Here is an 18,478-nt window from a genome sequence, read left to right on the forward strand (position 1 = left end):
GTAAATGGAGGAGAAAAAGAAGAAGAACAAGAGGAAGAGGAGGAGGAAAGTATGAAGAAGTAAATAGAGGAGAAAAAGAAGAAGAACAGGAGGAAGAGGAGGAAGAGGAGGAGGAGGAGGAAAGTATGAAGAAGTAAATAGAGGAGAAAAAGAAGAAGAACAAGAGGAAGAGGAGGAAGAAGGAGGAGGAGGAGGAAAGTATGAAGAATAGAGGAGAAAAAGAAGAACAAGAGGAAGAGGAGGAAGAAGGAGGAGGAGGAGGAGGAGGAGGAGGAGGAGGAGAAGGAGAAGAAAAAGAGGAAAGGAGGAGAAAATGAAGAGGAGAAAAAGAAGGAGAAAAAGAAGAAAATGAAGAAGAGGAAGAAGAAAAAGAAGAAAATGAAGAAGAGAAAAAGAAGGAGAAAAAGAAGAAAATGAAGAGAAAAAGAAGGAGAAAAAGAAGAAAATGAAGAAGAGAAAAAGAAGGAGAAAAAGAAGAAAATGAAGAAGAGAAAAAGAAGGAGAAAAAGAAGAAAATGAAGAAGAGGAAGAAGAAAAAGAAGAAAATGAAAAAGAGGAAGAAGAAAAAGAAAATAAAGAAGAGGAAAAAGGAGAAAAAGAAGAAAATGAAGAGAAAAAGAAGGAGAAAAAGAAGATGAAGAAGAGGAAGAAGAAAAAGAAGAAAATGAAGAGAAAAAGGAGAAAAAGAAGAAAACGAAGAGAAAAAGGAGAAAAAGAAGAAAATAAAGAAGAGGAAGAAGAAAATGAAGAGGAGAAAAAAAGAGAAAAAGAAGAAAATGAAGAAGAGAAAAAGGAGGAGAAAATGAAGAAAATGAGAAATAGAAGGAGAAAAAGAAGAAAATGAAGAAGAGGAAGAAGAAAAATAAGAAAATGAAGAAGAGAAAAAGAAGAAAATGAAGAAGAGGAAGAAGAAAAAGAAGAAAATGAAAAGAAAAAGGAGAAAAGAAGAAAATAATGAAAAAAAAAGAAGAAGACTGAACCAGCATTTCCCTCACTGTCTCTCCTCCTCTTACAGGCCTATTCAAGAGTTAAGAATTTAGTGGTTAGGGCAAAGGAGGAGGATGTTGGGTAGGCCTATAGGCTGTGTGGAGGAGGGGAAAAGGAAGGGAATGCATGGAGGTCAGAGGAGACAAAGGAGGAGGAGGAGGAGGAGGAATAAATGGAAAAAGAAGGAGGAGAAGAAGAAGGAAAAAAAGAAGGAAGAGAAAATGAAGAAGTAAATCAAGGAGAAAAAGAAGAAGATGAAGGGGAAGAGGAAGAGGAGGAGGAAAAAGAAGAAGAAGAGGAAGAAAAATGAAGGAAAAAAGGAGGAAAAGATAAGAAAAAGGAAGGAGGAGAAAAATTAATGCAGAAGAAAAAAATAAAGAGAAGAAAAGGAGGAAAAAGAATGAGGAAGAAAATGAAGAAGGAAGAAAAGAAAAAGAAAAAGAAGAAGAAGAAAAAGAAGAAGAAGAAGAAGAAGAAGAAGAAGAAGAAGTAGAAGAAGAAGAAGAAGAAGAGAAGGGGGGAGGAGGTATTATAGATAGAAGGTGAGAGGAAGAAAAAAAAAGAAAAAAAAGGAAATTGAAGTACAGAAGAGGAGGAGGAGGAGGAGGAGGAGGAGGAGGAGGAGGAGGTTCATTAGAAGACGAAGAGGCACTTGCTAACCTGCACCACACTGGCCCCCTGCAGTGCGTCCTCCCTGACCGTGGCGGTGTAGGACGGCAGCGTGAAGACCGGGGAGTTGTCGTTCACATCGGTGATCGTTAGGTTGACCAGGGCCGTGGAGGACAGTGGCAGCACCCCTCCGTCTGTGGCCACTACCGTCACTACCACCTGCTGCACATGCTCAAAGTCCACCTCAGCGCCTATGCTTATCACACCTGTGGCAGAGAGGGAGGGCGTGAGGGCTTGCGGAGAATGAGAGCGTCACACCCACCCGCCAGACTCATCCAATTTTCAGCTGTAAAATCCAACTAACAGGTTCATCATCATCTTGTTTAACGTCCATTTTCAGTCTTCACTTAATGGCTCTCCTCCATTCTACTCTGTCTTCTGCCTGATGCTCATCCACTCCCATCAATGCCAAGTCTTCCTATATACACCTTCTCCACTTCCTATCGTTCTGCTTCCTTCACCCTTAACTAACAGGTTATTGATATATATTGCAGAATGACTTGGAATGTGCAAGTATGTATAGCTTATAGTGGCCTTGTACCTCCTTTCTCCTATATCTCCAAGCTGAATATCACTTCCATACCTTGTTTTTTGCTACCCTCCAAGATTTACTGTTATGCCATTAACAGTCTAGTCTAGTCTTACTGGCCTAGGGTTACTTAAAGTCCCAGTAAGATAATGATTGCTATGTAAAATGTTATGTATTATTATAAATTTTAACCCCTTGACTGCAGGTTTCCTACAAGAAGACATCACCAAGGTACAGGAATGGGACAAAAAGTGGCTGCTACAATTCAATGAAGGAAAATGTAAAGTCCTGCACCTTGGGAGGGGATATCCAGCACACCAATACCACATGGGAAACACTCCACTATCCACCACAGAGGCAAAGACATGGGAGTATATGTTACCAGGCTACCGGTGAAGGGATATCCAGCACACCAATACCACATGGGAAACTCCACTATCCACCACAGAGGCAAAGACATGGGAGTATATGTTGCCAGGCTACCAGTGAAGGGATATCCAGCACACCAATACCACATGGGAAACTCCACTATCCACCACAGAGGCAAAGACATGGGAGTATATGTTGCCAGGCTACCAGTGAAGGGATATCCAGCACACCAATACCACATGGGAAACTCCACCATCCACCACAGAGGCAAAGACATGGGAGTATATGTTACCAGGCTACCAGTGAAGGCAAAATCCGTGCCAATTGCAGCGGACGGGTTAATGAGTATATATCTACATTTTATAGGTATGCTTTGGTTCTCATAATTTAATACAAATATGTGTTGACCATATGTACCAGTCTTAGGGTGTATGTGCAGGTACTCCTCCAGGGTGGTGTGCTGCAGGGAGTAAGAGATCTCTGCGTTGACGCCGATGTCCCTTGAGGTGGCCATGACCCGCAAGATTTCTGTCCCCACGGCCGTGTTCTCCGCCACAGAAGTTTCGTGGAGCTTCCTCACAAACTCCGGCGCATTGTCATTCACATCTGTGGGGGGACGGAGCTCACAGCCTTACTTTGAAGCATTCTCAGACAAGAAAAAAAAAAATAAAATAAAATAAAATAAAAAATAAATAAATAAATAAATATATATATAAATAAATAAATAAATAAAATAAAAAATAAAATAAATAAATGAATAAATGAAAAAATAATAAAAAAATACAGAAATAAGGGTTGGAGGCTTATAAATATATTGAGGATGGTCTTGTCATCTATAATAAAAATAACTCTTGCCTTCCAAATGATATCAGTGAGACTAATTTTGAAGGGTTCATTATTCCTTGAGACTTAAACATCATAGCAACTGAGGTATTACTGTATATGTTTTCTTTTTAGGTAGTTTAGGTTTTGCATGGAAGTTTTTTGCAAGAAGTGTGTCTCTAATGGCCCAATGCATATCCCCTGGTACTTATGCCCTACAAGATGCTGAGGGAAGGAAACGCAGGGCAGCGGCACGTCAACACATCCCACGAACCTGAGACCGTGACCATGAGCTGCGTGGTGGACGACAGCGGTGGGGTTCCCTGGTCCACGGCGCGCACCGTCAGGCTGTAGGAGTCCCTCGTCTCACGGTCCAGGGGCCGGGCCAGGCTGACCACGCCCTCCACCTCGTCAATGGTGAAGTGGCCCTCTGCTGAGTCCACAAAGTTGTACCGCAGACGTCGGTTGATGCCTGGAGGTACAGGAGAGACATTATTATTAACTCCTTGACTGCAAATTTCCTACAAGAAGACATCATCAAGCTACAGGAAAGGGACAAAAAGTGTCTGCTACAGTTCAATGAAGAAAAATGTGAAGTCCTGCACCTTGGGAGGGGATATCCAGCACACCAATACCACATGGAAAACACTCCACTATCCACCACAGAGGCAGACAAAGCCCTGGGAGTGTATGTTACCAGGCTACCAGTGAAGGGATATCCAGCACACCAATACCACATGGAAAACACTCCACTATCCACCACAGAGGCAGAGAAAGCCCTGGGAGTGTATGTTACCAGGCTACCAGTGAAGGGATATCCAGCACACCAATACCACATGGGAAACACTCCACTATCCACCACCTAGGCAGAGAAAGCCCTGGGACTATATGTTACCAGGCTACCAGTGAAGGCCAAATCCGTGCCAATTGCAGCGACAGATTAAGTATGTTCAGTTTCATCTACAACCAAAAATAATCTTGTTTATGTATGTTTAAGATCTGAAAATTTTGTTTATCTTGAACTTCCACCCGACATTGACCTCTTCTGACCTCTCATTCTTCTTTCTATTGTCGAGCTTTTATGTTGCTTTATTTTTTTTTTTTGCCCTTGAGCTGCCTTGTTTGCTGTAAAAAAAAGAAGAAAAAAAATTACCCAAACCTAATTCACATTCAAAACCAATCATTTACCAAGGTCAGGGTCGGTGGCAGACATCTTGACGACGACGGTGTTGATGGGCGCGTCCTCGGGCAGGGTGGCGGCATGGGCGGCCAGGGAGAAGGACGGGGGGTTGTCGTTTGTGTCCGTCACCTGGACCTCCACCACCACCTCACACTGCCAGGCCTTGTGCTCCCAGTCCTCCACCACAACCTGGAGTCATGCCCAGAGTCACATACCATCCTAGGCACTGCTACCCTAACCTGGCTACAACTAGTATTAACATTATTGCTGTTGTTATTGAGATCTATGAAAGGGAATTGAAGGGAAAATAAAAGAAATTGATATAGACCCAAACTGAGTCCTTTCAATAAGCAGATACATACCATTTCTTTAGTTTCATGTCTCTTATCGAAAAAAAAATTGCCTTGCCTTCTCTAACCTTACACCTTTCTCCTCCCTTGCTTCATTGTGCAAATGCTTGTGTATTTACCTAGTTGTAGTTTTACAGGGCCTGGGCTTACGCTCGTGTGGTCCCGTCTCTGTAACTGTATATGTCCAATTTTTCCTTAAAGCTTTGCACACTCTTCGCCGATATGACATCCTCACTTACTCGATCTGTTCCAAACCTCTATATTTCTTTGCGGGAAGCTATATTTCTTTATGTCTCTCAAGCATCTTCCTTTCCTCAATTTTTTACTGTGTCCTCTTGCACTGTGTATTTACCTAGTTGTGAAATACAGGAAAAGAGCCGTACTAGGCTCGTGCCGTTCCGTCTCCATAGCGCTTATTATCCAGTTTGGCTTTAAATTCATGAATCATTTTTGCACACACAGTCTCCTCGTCAAGTCCGTTCCATGTTGTTATGCTTCTGTATGGAAAACTGTACTTCTTGATGTCTCTCTTACAGTCGCTCTTCTTCAATTTCTTACCATTGCCTCTTGTTACACTTCTGTCACGTTCCACTAAGTCTTCCCTGTCCAATTTCTCCAATCCCTCTTGTATCCTGTACAATGCTATTAGGTCCCCTCTCTCTCTTCTGCTCTCCAGTGTTGTTAGTCCCAATTTCTCCAGTCTTTCTTCATAGGTATGGTCTCTCAGAGTTTCCAGTAATTTAGTCGCTGCTCTTTGTATTCTTTCCAACTTTCTAATTTCTTTCTTCAATCTAGGTGACCACACTAATGCTGCATATTCCAGTCCAGGACGTATCATCGATGTTATTAGTTTCTTCACCATTTCTTCATCTAATTATGTAAATGCTGCTTTTATGTTTCTAAGAAGATTGTATGTTTCCCCAGTTATCCGGTCTATATGTTTTCCAAAGGATAACTTATCTGTTATGATCACTCCCAGATCTTTTTTCTTCAGTTTTTTTCATGATTCTTTCATTACTCAGAGAGTAGTTCCTCGATATTTGTCTACTGCTCTTACCAAACTCCATCATGCTACATTTCTCTGTATTGGATGTCATTTCCCATTTGCGTGACCATTTTATCGAGATCTTGGCTCAGGGCTCCACAGTCATCTTCATTAGCCACCCTCCTCATTATTTTAGCATCATCAGCAAACATATTCATACAGCTTGTCACCCCTTCTGTCATGTCATTAATATAAGTTACAAACATAATCGGAGCCAGCACCGATCCTTGGGGGACTCCACTCGTCACTTCCATCCAGCTTGATTTATTATTCCTGATTACTGTTCTCATTTTTCTCTTCATCAAAAAGTCCACAATCCAATCCAATATTAAACCACCCAGACCTTCAACATGATTAAGTTTCCATATTAATTGCTTGTGTGGTACTTTATCAAATGCCTTCTTTAAGTCCAGATACACACAATCTGCCCAACCGTCTCTTTCCTGAATTATATCAATTACTCTTGAATAGAAGCTGATCAGATTAGTTACACAAGACTGTCCTCCTCTGATTCCGAATTGGCTATTTGTTAATATACTGTTTTCTTCTCAATACTCCACCCATCTGTTTATTATAATTTTCTCACACATATTTGCTACTACACTTGTTAATGACACTGGCCTATAGTTCAACGGGTCTTCCTTACTTCCTCCTTTATGTATTGTGTGTGCGTGTGTGTGTGTGTGTGTGTGTGTGTGTGTGGGTACTTACTTCGAGGTGGTAGTGGTCCCGTGCCTCTCTGTCCAGCTGTGTGGCCGTGGACACGTGGCCACTCAGCTGGTCAATACTGAAGTGGTTGGCGCTGTCCCCGGTGAGGATGTAGCGGCTCCGGGCAGCCGTGCCTTCATCAGCGTCCCAGGACACAATGGAGGCCACGTGGGTGCCTGGGGTGGCGTCCTCGGAGATCTCCCGCCGGTAGATTGGCTCCTTGCACACCGGGCCGTTGTCTGCCGGGCAGGATGTCAGTGTGAGTCACAGAAATGCTGGACACTTTACTTACTTAACTCGTAGACGGCAGCAGTATTTGAAGAGTAGCTCCCCCCAAAATGAATCATCTATATTCATTGCCGACCTTAGGACTGAAGCATTACATATATTTATGCCGCATAATAGATGTTTTAAGTATCGCCTATATATAGATTCCACTGCAATCTGGAAGTGTTGTTATATTTCTGACATACAAAACTGACTGACTGAATAGGCACACCTGACAATCACCATATGGGGGGGGTACAAACTTGGTGGAAGGACTTTTTTGGCAGCCATAGCCAGTAACGGGCTAAAGAGTAGCCCATCCAGATATTTTGTTTTTATTTATTAATGATCCACGAGACATCCTAGAGTTAAATCAAAGTATGTGCTTATCTTTGTATTCATTCATACACACACTGGTAATATTTCTGTGGAGTCTGATTCACTTGTTTGAATGAAATTCTATTGTGAAAAACAGTCACATATTCGTGTCACTCGTAAAAATGAAACTAGTAATGAAAGTTTTGCCACTAGGAAATATACACAAACAGATAAATATGAAAGCTCACAAAGTCACAATAAGTGACATCACCTGCTTTGCGCAGTAAAAATATGCTGTTTGTGGTATCTTACACCCTCAAAATGGCGTACAGGCTGGCTCGGGCCTGCGGGCTACAGCCTCAACGTTGCCAGATTGCCGTACTCAGCCGATTATATTTCCCGACTTCCTAACCCAAAACTGTCTTCTGGGCTCCAATAACGAAACTAATTTATAGTTATCGTTAAAAGAGTTAGATCCTGATGTTTCTTGGCAATAGTTAGGCGTCACAAACCGGTAAATACTGTGCTCTGAGTACGATGACCTGGCAACGGTGCTATGCGTATTTTCATATTATTGTTCTGTTGTTTATTCAATGTTCTGTTCAAGAAAAAGAATACTCACAATTTTTGTTAGTTTTTGGTTATAAGGATTCTTTACGAAATACAATTACAACATCACCTTCTACTAGTTAGGAAACGTACTGAATCCTGGATCGGCTACATTGATGTTAGGTGCGCCTATTTTGCAGTGTCTATCTGTTCCACCACTGTCTAAGGGTTAATTCATGATCTATTACCACCATTCATTATCAATCATCATCTCAGGCAAGACTTTACTGTCACCAACCGTTGATGTCGATGACGGTCACAGTAACAGTCGTGTTGGCCGTAAACTTCCCATCGGTGACGGTGACGGTGAGGGTGTACTCGGCCTGCCTCTCCCGGTCCAGCTCACCGGCCACGTACACCTGGAGGGCAGACCACAGCACCAGGACTCTCTCATTAACCCGGTAGTAGCGACAGCACAAATTTGTGGCTTCACCGTGTAGCAGCGACGAGCCAAATTTGTGCCATGATATTTACCCCCCAAAATAGATGATACATAATTTGATCACAAATGCTTTGATATATATTATGAAATGGTTTGTGTGAGGGGTGATTTTTTCTCATTTTTCTCGCTTGGAGGGACCATTAGGAAACATGATCCCCGCTGCTACAGGGTTAAGGCCACTAGTACAAGACACCTTCACTCCTCACACCAACTATTTCTAAAGGTCAAAGAATGAATGAATCAGGTTCTAATGAGTGCTTTTTTTGGTTCATGCTACTGAGGAAGGATCAAACTACCATCAGGGTCATGAAACTACTCCTGGAAGCCCTAAACTCATACAAAAGCCCTGTCAAATATGTGATCTTGGGCAGCGAAACGTTTTAAAATACGACCCCAAGGAACAGTTATGTTATTAGCGCACCACCATTGTTTTTGTGCCTCACCAGGGGCCCACACTCACCTCCCCTGAGGCGTGCACCAGGAACTGGCCGTCAGGGTCGCCGCCGGTGATGAAGAAGTCCAGTTCAGCCACAGACTGGTCGGCGTCCGTCACGCTGAGCTCCACCACCGCCGTGCCCGTGGCCGTGTCCTCAGGCACTGGTGGCAAGGAAAATTGATTTGGTAATGTAGATATACAAAACCTTTACAGCCAATGATGTATTACAGAGAAAATCAGTTTCCTTTTGATCCTTCATAAGACTCTTGCAGTGTCTTACCAGCAGTGACATAAGTGTCTTTGGTGAACACTGGAGGGTTGTCATTGTAGTCCTGGACCATTACAGTGACTCTTGTGCTGGTGGACAGAGGCTTGGGGCCCCCGTCAGTGGCCGTGACTGTGAAGGAGTACTGGGCCATGGTCTCGCGGTCCAGCGGGGCGGCCAGGGTCAGCGTCCCAGTGTGGGGATCAATGCGGAACGTTGACTTCACTACAGCGCTTTCATCGGGGCCGAGGCTGTACTGGATCTGAGGAGGGAAGAGCAGACACTTAACCCCTTGACTGCAGATTTCCTACAAGAAGAAATCACCAAGCTACAGGAACGGAACAAAAAGTGGCTGCTACAATTCAATGAAGAAAAATGTAAAGTCCTGCACCTTGGGAGGGGATATCCACCATACCAGTACCACATGGGAAACACTCCACTATCCACCACAGAGGCAGAGAAAGACATAGGAGTATATGTTACCAGGCTACCAGTGAAGGCCAAATCCATGCCAATCACAGTGGATGGGTTAATACTCTATTCCAGGGAAGGTTTTCATTAATACAATAACACAGTGACACTTACCTGGCCATGGTTCCCTTCATCGTCATCAGAGGCCGTGAGGATGGTGACGGTGGCGCCAACCTCGCTGTTCTCGGCCACCAGGGCTGTGTAGCTGGACTCAGGGAAGCGTGGAGGGCAGTCATTCACGTCCATCACCTGTGGGTCATACCAGAACAACACCCAATTAATTCAAGACCCATAAAGTAAAATGTCCTTTGACCCTCATTTCAGCCAAAAATCAAAACCCTAATCAACCATTAAGATAAGTGATGAAAACTTGTTGTTTTCCGCCATCAGCTCACCACCACGGATATGGTCATGTAGTCCAGCGTGGGTGGCGTGGCCAGTGTGCGGTTTGTGACTGTGATCCGGTGCGTGCGGCGCCGCTCATGGTCCAGGGCCCTGTGCACCACCACCAGGCCAGTGGGGGTCACAGTGAACGGCCCTGAACTCTCCCCAGACTCCCTCTCCTCGCTGGCTGCCTTCATGTCCTCGTCTACCATGATCAAGTACTGCACCTCCTGCGGCCCCGCCAGCCACAGGGACGTGACAACACTACCTGGCAACACAAGGAAACACTTGAAGCTTACAAAAGGAGGCTAGATGGGAACAGTGTGTTATGAGGTGCAGTTTGTGATGTGAATTCTTTAATATGTTATCTGAGAAATGAGTGTATGACCTTCCAGTACTGTAATGTATGTGTGTATGTGTATGTGTGTGTGTCGTAATACTGCTAGGTGTGGGTGCTCACCGATGGGGGCGTCCTCCCTGATGAAGAATTGTGCATACTTCCTGGCGCAGTGCGGGGGGTCCTCATGCGGGGGCAGCAGGAAGATGGTGACAGGCACATCGGCGTGGTGGTGTGGGGAGCCGCTGTCCTCGCCACGGATGAAGAACTGGTACACTTCATTTTCTGCAAGATTTTGGAAGTTCATTGATGCTTATAGAACTAAAGGAACAAACAGCCTCTCTATACAGTAATCACATGTGCATTCAAATTCACTTTTTTTACAGTAAAGGAAGCAGATCAAGATACAAAATTGGAAGATAAGAAAACTGGTACACTTCATTTTCTGTAAGATTTTGGAAGTTCATTGATGCTTATAGAACTAAAGGAACAGCCTCTCTATACAGTAATCACATGTGCATCCAAATTCACTTTTTTAACAGATAAGAAGGCAACTCAGGATACAATATTGGAAGATAAGAAAACTGGTACACTCCATTTTCTGTAAGATTTGAAAGTTCACTGATGCTTATGGAACTAATGAACTAGTCTCTCTATATATGGTAATTACTTGTGCATCCAAACTCACACTTCTTACAGTAAAGGAGAGAGCTCAAGATACAAAAATGGAAGATAAGGAAACTGGTACGCTTCATTTTCTGTAACATTTGGAAGTTCACTGATGCTTATGGAATTAATGGGACAGTCTCTGCATATACAGTAATCACTTGTGCATCCAAACTCACACTTCTTACAGTAAAGGACAAAGATCAAGATACAAAAATGGAAGATAAGAAAACTGGTACGCTTCATTTTCTGTAAGATTTGGAAGTTCACTGATACTTATAGAATTAATGGAACAGTCTCTGCATATATAGTAATCACTTATGCATCCAATTTCACACTTCTTACAGTAAAGGAGAGAGCTCAAGATACAAAAATGGAAGATAAGAAAACTGGAACACTCCATTTTCTGTAACATTTGAAGTTCACTGATACTTATGGAACTAATGGAACAGTCTCTCTATATACAGCAATCACTTGTGCATCCAAACTCATACTTTTTACAGTAAAGAAGGCAGCTCAAGATATACAAATGGAAGATATGAAAATGCCTGCTGGTGTAACTATCCAAACTATCCAAACCCTGAAAGTGTTAGGGATGAAAGTGGTGAGAGATGGAAAAAGAAAAGGAAATTCATGGTGGACAGAAGAGATAAGGAGGATAGTAAAAGAGAAAAGGGAACTTTTTAAGAAAACTCAAGAAAAAAATGTGTCTGAACAAGTAAAAAGGGAAAGGAAAAAGAAATATAGAGAATGCAAAATGAAATTAAAACAAGCAATAAAAGAAAGTAGGAAGAGAGTTGATGAAGACTTTGGAAAAAGACTTAGTGAAAAATATAAAGGGAACAGGAAATCATATTGGAAAGAAGTAAAAATGAAAGAAATGCAGAAAATATCTCCTCAAGTAAAATAAATGAGGTTATGGATGAGAATGGAAAGATGTTGAAAGACGAGGAAGCTGTGAAAGAGAGATGGAGAGAACATTTCAAAAACTTGATGAATTTTGAGGATGGACGTCCAGCGGCTGTAACAGCAGCAGTTTTGAGTAGAGGTAGAGGAGGAGTACATAAAGAAAGAACTATAACATATGAAGAAGTAAATCAGGCAATAAAAAGATTAAAAAATGGAAAGGCAGCAGGAATTGATGGAATCGTAGCAGAAATGTTGAAGTGTGGAGGAGATGAAATCGTGAAATGGATGGTCAAGATATGTGAAGTAGCATGCCAGCAGACTGGACGAAAGCCATCATTGTCCCAGTTTACAAGGGGAAGGGCAGGAGAGGGGAATGTGGGAGCTATAGAGGTATAAGTCTCCTGAGTATACCCGGAAAGGTATATGGAAAAGTCATAATAGAGGGTGCAAAGACTTACAGAAGAGAAAATCAGTGAAGAACAAGGAGGCTTCAGGAAGGGAAGGGGATGTGTGGATCAGATATTTGCCTTCAGGATGGTAGTACAAAAAATATTAGCAAAAGGAAAGAAACTATACGCTGCCTTCATGGATTTGGAAAAAGCTTATGACAGAGTCGATTGGATTGCATTGTGGGATGTTTTAAAGATTTATGGTGTGGGAGGAAAACTGCTTAGTGCAATAAAGTCTTTCTATGAGGATGCATCTGCATGTGTCAAAATTACTGGAGAAACAAGTGAACATTTTGAGATAAAAGTGGGCTTAAGACAAGGGTGCGTCATGTCACCATGGTTATTCAATATTTATATGGATGGTGTCATTAGAGAAATGAAGGGCAAAGTTGGAGAAGTTGGAGTAAGACTGTTCGATGAGGGAAGGAAGTGGGTACTGAATTCGATACTGTTTGCTGATGACACGGTGCTCATTGCAGAAAATGAAAGTGACCTACAAAATTTGGTCAGTGTTTTTGATAGTGTCTGTAATAGGAGAAAGCTGAAAGTAAATGTCAACAAAAGTAAAGTGATGGTTTGTGAGTGAAGTAGAAGTGAGGTTGTAGATTTTGTATGCCCATATAGAGTGGGAATTGAATGTGAAAAAGAATGCAAAATAATTTTGAATGGTGAAGAAATGGAGGAGGTCAATGAGTTTAAGTACCTTGGATCAGTTATGTGTAAGCATGGTGGTATGGAGGGAGAGATAAGAGAAAGGGCATTGCAAGGAAGAAGGGTGGTAGAGTCTTTGGGACAAATCATGAATGGCAGAAGTGTGAGCATGGAAGTAAAGAGGGATTTGAGAAATACAATAATAGTACCAACCCTCACATATGCAAGTGAAACGTGGGCCTGGAATGAAAGTCAGAGGTCTAGAGTGTAGGCAGTGGAAATGAGTTATTTGAGGAGTGCCTGTGGTGTGAGTAGAATGGATGGAATGAGTAATGAAAGTGTGTACAAGCATTTTGGAATGTGTCACAGGGGTGAAGGGAAGAAGTGTGGAGTGGTGGAAGAAGTGCAGCGACAGACCTTAAAGTGGTTTGGCCACATGGAGCGAATGGAGGAGAGTAAGATGACCAGAAGGGTGTATGTGAGTGAGATAAAGGGAGGGAATGCTAGAGGACGACCTCCAGTGAAATGGAGGGATAGGGTGCAAGAGTACGTTGGGGAGAGGGGGGAAAGATCTTTGAGAAACTTTGAGCAGGCAAGGAGGGAGTGTCTGGATAGAGGAGGTTGGAAGCTCTTCTGCCGTGGCCATCCCCTGGTGGGAGCTCCTAGGAGCAGGCGTCGATGAAATGATGCTGATGATGATGACAGAGAAAATATAAATTGCAAATGAACATGTTAGAAAAATAACAAGATTCAGAAAACTTAAATACTAAATGATACAAAGAAAAATGATGACAGAGAAAATAAAGACAGAAAATGAGCATACCTGAGAAATACTAAGACTCAGAAGACAGCTATTCTAACTGTTACAAAGGAAAATAATGGCAGAGAAAATATAGACAGAAAATGAACATCTGACTCTACGCCCCTGCCTGCGAGTGAGTCTCAGATGAATTACCTCGGTTGTGGATGGTCTGAGCCACAGTGACCTCGCCGGTGGTTGGGTTGACTGAGAAGAGCTCCAGGGCCTCGGAACTGTTGGCTTCATACATGCGGTACTTCACCTCACTGTTCACTCCTTCATCCGCGTCACTGGCCTCGACCTGTGATGGCGAGAATGGAGAGAGTGTGACACCCAATATTAGTAGCTAGGTAAGGGCCGGGCCTCTATTCAAGAAGAATTGTCGCCGCAGCACCTTTACTTCTTCACTGCAATGAGCTTAAAGCCAAGAAGGAGAGGCGTGTGTGGAGGCGGCAGTGGTTAGCAAGGAGAGAACAGTTTGGGGTTGTTTATGTTAAGAGGTCAACTGATAACTTATGTTGTTTTATTATAAAGTTTTGTTTTGGTCTCTTTTTTTCTTCCTCATAATCCTTATTCTATTGCAAGTTATGCAAGAAATAAAATCACCATGGCAAACTAATTTGTTTTCTCAACAATTTACACAGAATGTCAGTTGACTTAGAATTTTCCTCCAGCAAATTGGTTCCTTCCCAAAAGGTACGGGCTGAAAATTTTCTCCGACAGTCGGTGGAAAAAGTGCTGGAGGTGGGCGGCACCACCGATTAATCGGAGGTTGGAGGAAAACTTGCCCAATGTGATAGCTCCTTAAGACTTTCAGCTCTCTCAACAACTATTTCCCAAGGCCACAAAGGAGATAAGTCAGCTTCTATTGAGTGTTTCTTCACGTTCATGGTACAGAAGTCTTGTCAAACTATCACTAGGGAATACAAACACAACCTCCACCCTGCCCGCTGTCCCCCACCTTGAGAATGGTTGTCCTGGGAGCCACGTCAGTGTTGATGTTTGCCTGGTACTCCGGCAGCGTAAAGACTGGTGGGTTGTCGTTCTTGTCGTGCACCGTCACTCGCACTGCCGTGAAGCTGGCCCGGCCCCCCTCGTCCATCACAGACACCTTGAGGTTGTGCACGGGCAGGGACTCGCGATCCAGGGGTGTCTCGGTGTATAGATTGCCTGGGAAGAGGTGAAGTTCATATGGTATAAATCAACAAAGACTGACCTCACTTTGTTATATAGAAAGTCTCATTAGTTAGGAACCTAGAATTCAACAGCACAAGTAAAGTCACTGTCTCTCTCTACCTTCCTTGTCCATGGTGAAGGCTTCCTCTGAAGTCTGGTGCTATTACTATGAACAATAATATTAATACGTAAAACCTCAATACAAAATCTCTTGCTACAGGAACCTAGAATTCAACAGTACACCTAAATCCACTGTCTCTCTCTACCTTCCTTGTCCATGGTGAAACCTCTCCCTTTGAAGTCTGGTGCTATTACTATGAACAATAAATTTAATACATAAGACCTCAACACCAAATCTCTTGCTACTGGAACCTAGAATTCAACACTACAAGTAAATTCACTGTCTCTCTCTACCTTCCTTGTCCATGGTGAAGGCTTCCTCTGAAGTCTGGTGCTGTTACTATGAACAATAATATTAATACGTAAAACCTCAATACAAAATCTCTTGCTACAGGAACCTAGAATTCAACAGTACACGTAAATCCACTGTCTCTCTCTACCTTCCTTGTCCATGGTGAAGGCTCCCTCTGAGGTCTGGTGCAGGATGGTGTATCTCAGCTTGCCCAGGTCCCAGACGTCAAGGTCCGTGGCCACAAGGTTGATGACCAGCTGGCCGGGAGATGAGTTTTCCTCCACGTAAGCTTCGTAGAACGTGCGATTGAACCTGCGACAGTAAAAAAAAGATGAATTAAGAACAAATGAATAAGTAAAATATAAACACAATAACATGGTCACACGCAGAGGAGTGCACCAGATGGAAGACAGAACACGAGAACAAAAATAATTATAACGACAATAAATGAGAACGAAGTGAAAAGAAAGAATGAGAAAGTGATGTGGATGGAGAAAAATAAAAAAAGAAGATAACTAGAACAAGGTGGATGACAACGATGGTAAATGAGAGAACAAGGAAATGGATGAACGAGAAAGTGATGTGGATGGAGAAAAATAAAAAAAGAAGATAACTAGAACAAGGTGGATGACAACGATGGTAAATGAGAGAACAAGGAAATGGATGAATGAGAAAGTGATGCGGATGAAGAAAAATAAAAAAAGAAGATAACTAGAACAAGGTGGATGACAACGATGGTAAACGAGAGAACAAGGAAATGGATGAATGGGAAAGTGATGGGGATGAAGAAGAAAAAAGAGGTAACTAGAATGAGGTGGATGACAATGACGGTAAGAGAGAACAAGGGAATGGATGAATGGGAGAGTGATGCGGATGAAGAAGAAAAAAGAAGGTAACTAGAACGAGGTGGATGACAATGATGGTAAACGAGAGGACAAAGGAAATGGATGAATGGGAATTTGATGCGGATGAAAAAAAAAAGGAGAAACTAGAACCATGACAGCATTATTACACCACACGGAAGAAAAAAACAGAAATAATAATGATAAAAAAATAACCAAAAATTAAAAAATACAAAATGAATGAGTAAATAAATATATACGTAATTAAGAGCCAAGAGCACGCAGCGGTGAGTAGCAGGCTTTTTTTTTTTCTCTGCACTTTTTTTGTTGCCCTTGAGCCGTCTCCTTTGCTGTAAAAAAATAATAATAATAAAAAAAAAAAAAAATGTAGCTTACCTGGGCGCGTGGTGATTGGAGGCCACCACATCGACGTGCAGGCCGGTGAAGACCACATGCACCCCGTCACTCACCGACAGGTTCAGGTTGAGGGAGGTTACGTTCTTGAGCTTGTGTGGGGCCGTCACTGTTAGCACACCTGCGGAAAAAAAAATCACTGTTCAATTTAAGTTAAAATTCAATGTTCTCAAAACCTTGATTGACCTACCTCTTTTTTTTTGGGCAACTCGTCTATGCTTCTTTTTGTATAAATCAAAACCCACACTGGCAGACGATAGAGTTATATTTTTGACCAAACAGTTTTGGTGGACACTGCCACCATCTTCAGTGGTGTAAAGGAAGAGTAGAAGTAGATACAATGCTTTACAATTCTCCTTATATACAAAATGGAATGAGTAAATATGGGAGGGGCAGGACAGAGAGGAAGTGCTCAGCCTCAGCCTATCGTTTGCACTCAAACCGAAAAACAATATTGGCTTAGATTTTGTTACAAACACAGTGAACAAGTGGTTTGAATTTCCCTGTATTAGCGGTGTAATTGCGAGTAGCCTCATGAATCATTTCCATTCACTGGACTCCATCCCCAGAAGATTTCGTGTCACTGGAAAATTTGAGAAAAAACAAAAATATTTTCATCACCAAAGCTGACAAAAGCAACACTGTATTGATCCTCAACAAGAATGACTATACTGCCAAAATGAACAATCTTCTAAGTGATATCAACACCTACAAAAAACTTAGGTCATCACCCCTAAAGAGTTTAACCTCAGCGTTTCATAGAAAAGTAAGTGAAGTATTACACAATGTACCCAATATTGATGCCAAAAACCTTGTTCAAATCAACCCAAAACTGCCATACATCTACGGCCTACCCAAAACTCACAAGGATAATATTCCCCTTCACTCGATTATATCACAATGCGGTTCATTCACTTACAAACTTTCCAAATTTCTTGCCAGCAAATTATCACCCATCATAGGCACAGTATCCGGAGCTCATGAGAAAAATTCAAAAGATTTCATTAACAAAATTAAAGAATTGAGTCTTGTCTCCAGAAAATGGTTAGCTCCCTTTTCACCAAAGTTCCTATCGACAATGTACTAGAATTTTTGTCACGAAAATTGCCTGATTGCCACATTGACTTAGGTATGCCTGTTAACGCATTCACTGAACTTATTAAATTATGCGCAAGCTCTAATGCTTTCTCTTTTGGGGATGAATTTCATATGCAGTGCTTTGGTATGGGTTCCCCTTTGTCTCCAGTATTAAGTAACTTATATATGGAATATTTTGAAACTGAGCTTTTGCCTAGCATTTCACCGCCACAATTAATTTGGTTTTGTTACGTTGATTTTTCTCATTCTGGCCCTCATAATTTCGATCAATTTTTTGCCCAGTTAAACACCCTCGCCCCTTCAATAAAATTTAAAGTTGAATGGGAAGCAAACAACAGACTTCCCTTCCTAGATGTCCTCATTCAAAAAACTAATAACACTCAGCTTCAAGGTATATCAAAAACCTACAAACTGCAACTTATTCATACATTATTTCTCCTATCATCACCGCTCCATAAATTTGTCTGTCATTTCCTCCAGGTTTCTCAGAGCCATAAGAATTTGTAGCCCCCAGCACTTGTCAGAAGAAAACAATAATATATGGAGGATCTTCTGTAATCTAAAATATCCAGACTGGCTCATAAAACAAGCATATTTAAAAGAAAGAAAATCATATTTTGTACCTAGAGCTCCCTCCCCTGGAAAAAAACATTTCTGCCCTTACCATGTTGCTGACCTGCACGATATTAAAACAGTGTGTCACAAACTTGACGTTAATATAGCCTTTAAATATACTTCCACAATCAAAACCATGTTAGTTAAGAACAAAAGTATCGCTTCATCGGCAGCTGGTGTGTATAAAATCCCTTGTGAAGATTGTCAGCTAGTTTATATAGGCGAAAGAGATAGAGATCTTAATAGGCACATTAAAGAA

The 18,478-nt window shown here is 42.1% G+C and overlaps 1 protein-coding gene across 1 annotated transcript in view; it reads right to left on the bottom strand.

Annotated features, from left to right (window-relative positions):
* Positions 1 to 18,478, bottom strand: part of LOC127001089 (fat-like cadherin-related tumor suppressor homolog) — a 76,142-nt gene that overhangs the window by 17,258 nt on the left and 40,406 nt on the right. Inside the window, exons 21-35 of the mRNA XM_050865265.1 lie at positions 16,489 to 16,627; positions 15,399 to 15,562; positions 14,624 to 14,832; positions 13,819 to 13,963; positions 10,312 to 10,473; positions 9,863 to 10,119; positions 9,582 to 9,716; positions 9,012 to 9,258; positions 8,756 to 8,892; positions 8,092 to 8,212; positions 6,663 to 6,898; positions 4,565 to 4,745; positions 3,651 to 3,848; positions 2,972 to 3,160; positions 1,648 to 1,862 (exon numbers count right to left, since the gene is read on the bottom strand). Coding sequence (XP_050721222.1) covers positions 1,648 to 1,862; positions 2,972 to 3,160; positions 3,651 to 3,848; positions 4,565 to 4,745; positions 6,663 to 6,898; positions 8,092 to 8,212; positions 8,756 to 8,892; positions 9,012 to 9,258; positions 9,582 to 9,716; positions 9,863 to 10,119; positions 10,312 to 10,473; positions 13,819 to 13,963; positions 14,624 to 14,832; positions 15,399 to 15,562; positions 16,489 to 16,627 — 2,735 coding nt within the window. The remainder of the gene's footprint in view (positions 1 to 1,647; positions 1,863 to 2,971; positions 3,161 to 3,650; positions 3,849 to 4,564; positions 4,746 to 6,662; positions 6,899 to 8,091; positions 8,213 to 8,755; positions 8,893 to 9,011; positions 9,259 to 9,581; positions 9,717 to 9,862; positions 10,120 to 10,311; positions 10,474 to 13,818; positions 13,964 to 14,623; positions 14,833 to 15,398; positions 15,563 to 16,488; positions 16,628 to 18,478) is intronic.

Source organism: Eriocheir sinensis, chromosome 20 (assembly GCF_024679095.1).
Source record: "Eriocheir sinensis breed Jianghai 21 chromosome 20, ASM2467909v1, whole genome shotgun sequence".
Lineage (NCBI taxonomy): Eukaryota > Metazoa > Arthropoda > Malacostraca > Decapoda > Varunidae > Eriocheir > Eriocheir sinensis.